The following is a 3,253-nucleotide window of genomic DNA, read 5'->3' as shown; positions in this document are numbered from 1 at the left end:
AGAGAGAGAGAGAGAGAGAGAGAGAGAGGAGAGAATCCATTCGAAATTCTACATCCGTACAATCGTACGTACACTCGTGTCACGGTAATTTATCCTTATATCGTGGATCTGGATTTCTGTCATGTATCTGACGTTTCGAGTGTTCTATGATATACACGGGTAATCGATTTACGATGTACAAACTCGAACCTCGTACTGGTTCGAGGCGCACGGTAGAAGGGATACGCGACCATTCGCGTGGTCGTCCGCACGAACGATATCTCTCTCACTCTCTGTCTCTCTCTCTCTTTCTCTGTACCAGTGCGGTTACAGCGATTTCTTTTGCGCAAGAATGAGCGTTAAATCGCGTGTGGCAGTCAGCTTTTCCTTAAACAGCTATACTAATTGACCAATAGAAAGTGGAGCTCTAACGATGACTGCGCCGCTGTCAATCGTGTCCCGCTCGCAGACCGTTCGCACGGGGTCGCGACTTATCCCCGAGTCGTTTCGATCTCTTATCCTTCTGATCTATATATCATCTCGATCATAACTGATAACTTTACGTTTAATTGAAAGATCACTTCAAGATCGACGGGATTTCACCCGTTGCAAGAAAGCGCAGGGTAACCGGATGGAAGCTCGAGAAAAAAGTAGAAAGAACGAAGAACGATTGTTTGTGGTTTGAATTACGAAAAAAAAAAAAGAAAAAAGAAGGAAGAAAGGTAGAAAAATTGCAACTTTCGCGTCACAACTATGTTTTGAATTCGAATTCGCGAGTTATTAGTTAATGCGTTACATGTATTTTTCTTTTTCCACGCGGATCTCGTTGCAGATATAAATTATTTATTAATTTAAAAGGCGCAAAAACTTAAGAAAATCGCCACAAAAATGAATTAAGAAGTAGCTCGAGAGCTACTGTTACGAATCAATCAGAGAATAGGAAAACTGCATAGTCGAAGAAATTTGCATTTACCGATTGATTGCTTTTTAATTAATGCATTCTCGGGGGGGAAAAATGTAAAGGTTGAAAAGCACGTATTAATGACTTTATTTGCCAGGAATTCTTGCCATTTCTTCGAACGGATGCAATGAAAATACATTAGATACTTCGATTTACGCTTCCGATATTTCAATAAATTCGAACTTGACGACTAATATTCCTTAACATTTCACTTTTACAATTATTTTTACTTTCTTTGTATCTACATTTCGAACGGTATCTCGGTTAAAATTCGAGAGAAGGAAAAGACACACGACGCGTATCGATCTAAATATTTAAAGCTAAGACGTTGGGCGAATAATCGAATATAACGGTTATTCCGCTCGGGGACGTATTTTCAACGGTAGAACGATTTAGTAACGAATGTTGGAAGAGATAGAATCTGCGATAGGAAGAGAGAGAGAGAGAGAGAGAGACGAAAGAAAATGGAAAGGTTATTATTCGTAGGTTGGCTCGATTCGCGTGACAACATCGATGCTCTTACGATCGCGTCCGTCCATTTCTCACGCGGCCAATGGATTTTCGCCTGTCGGACTAATTGCTGGAAAAGCTGGAGGTGTAGCCTGCCGACTATCGATATGTATACGTATAGGCGGAGCCGTTTAATATTTGACGTCGCCCCCGATGGAAACGGCAATTATCGAGATAAGCGTACGCTCGCACGATATTCCCTCATGTCATAAAGGTCCACCTCGCCTTTTTCCACTTAACCTCATGGGGAAAACGGGGACTACGATGTGCATTGAAATTCCAAACTTGTCACTCGACGCCATCGCTTAATTTTAACTTGATTATTAACCAATGATCCCCGATTTTTTTATCCATACATATATATATATCAGATGCGCGAGATTTTTCCCTCTATACCTTCTAAAATGTACTTATATATATATGAGGAAGTGTCCTTCTCTTACCTGATCTTTTTCGACGAAACCCATGAAAGAAGTCCTCTCTATCTCGATCGGTTGTCCGTGTCGATCGTAAAGAGCGATCACGAAATGGAAGAAGTTACTTTTTCTCAAATTACTCGGTGGTTGTTTTTCGAAGTGCGCCCTGCCGACGCCGACCCTGAAATTTAAAAATATAACGTACAAATTTTATTACATCGTTCCACGCGTTCGCGAATTATTTAATCTTTCCTCATCGTTTATTCCCAACACCGCGTAAACAAACGTGCATCCTCCAAAATAAAAATTGTATTCAATTTCGATCTCTCTCTCTCTCTCTCTCTCTCTCTCCCTCTCTCTGTACTATATTCAGGAATCGCGAGCATTTCAGCAGGATCGTGTATCGGAATACAGCGCGAGCGATGCGCGATTACCAAATTCGGACGTCACAAGCGAGATCCTGTATCGTAGGGTCGAATAGGTATATCCTATTCGGCCTTGAATGGAATAAGAATGGCCAAAACTGGTAGAGAGGAAAGACAAACGAGGTTGTCCGTGGGGGAGCGCGCAGGTGGCCTCGACGCCTTAAAATCCCATTAAGGTCTCATGTGCCGAGATTAGGCCACCGGACTCCAATGCCATCTTTGAGTAATGGCACGGAAAGTCCCCTTTTCCACTGCGCCACTTCGCACAGTTCGCGTCTAACGCTCCGATTCATCCTCAGCAACGTGACTTTTCTCGCCGGGCCTCGTGTCACCTCGTGCCTTTTATTTCGCCTCTCGGTCAAACAAAATCTACACGTAGACGCGATTACTTTTCCATTCTATCATCTAAGAAGATCGTTTTCGATTTCCTCCTAACCCCTGTTACAGATACGTAACACCTCTCTGTTTCGTAGTACGTGTGTTTCGTGTAAACGCGTAATTTCGAATCGTTGAGACCCGTCCGTAAAAATTATCGCGTAACAGATTCTTCGAAACGATAGAAACGTTCGCTCGAAAACAACGCGACTATCGATGAAGCGATTGAAGGTAAAAGATAGGAAGGCAAATAAAGCACACTTTGCTACGAATACAACAATCCGCTGGATCCGTTTCGATCCCAGTTTTTCAAATTTTGGGATAATCACGCGTGGAAAATAAAAAAAGGGCAAGACGGGAGGAGCGGTGGAAGCGCGAAAGGGTTTTTAAGCGCGGCGCAGAGGTTGCGACGGTTAAAAAGCGGCGCGGAGAAATCGCATTATCGGTGATCGGGATCGCGGGTGCGGTACGGCGGCGATAAAACGATGGCGCGTGTGCGCGGAATACCGCGCGCACTGCCATCAGAACGGTCTCTCAGAGCGGAAAACTGAATCGACTGGACCGAAAATGAATAGCGGCAGTTTTGC

At 43.6% G+C, this 3,253-nt stretch overlaps 1 protein-coding gene across 6 annotated transcripts in view; it reads right to left on the bottom strand.

The window, feature by feature from the left end:
- LOC102676797 (transcription factor collier) overlaps window positions 1–3,253 on the bottom strand; it is a 124,871-nt gene that overhangs the window by 60,468 nt on the left and 61,150 nt on the right. For all 6 annotated transcript variants that reach the window (XR_004151543.1, XR_004151544.1, XM_031514048.1 and 3 more), the window contains one exon: window positions 1,894–2,047. Coding sequence is in view for 4 of the 6 variants with exons in the window: in XM_031514048.1 (XP_031369908.1) it covers window positions 1,894–2,047 (154 nt within the window). In the remaining 2 variants the exon portion in view is untranslated. The remainder of the gene's footprint in view (window positions 1–1,893; window positions 2,048–3,253) is intronic.

The sequence above is a fragment of the Apis dorsata genome, unplaced genomic scaffold (genome assembly GCF_000469605.1).
Source record: "Apis dorsata unplaced genomic scaffold, Apis dorsata 1.3 scaffold_867, whole genome shotgun sequence".
Classification (NCBI taxonomy): Eukaryota; Metazoa; Arthropoda; class Insecta; order Hymenoptera; family Apidae; genus Apis; species Apis dorsata.
Note: the sequence above shows the minus strand (reverse complement) of the source record. Positions and strands in the feature narration are given on the sequence as shown.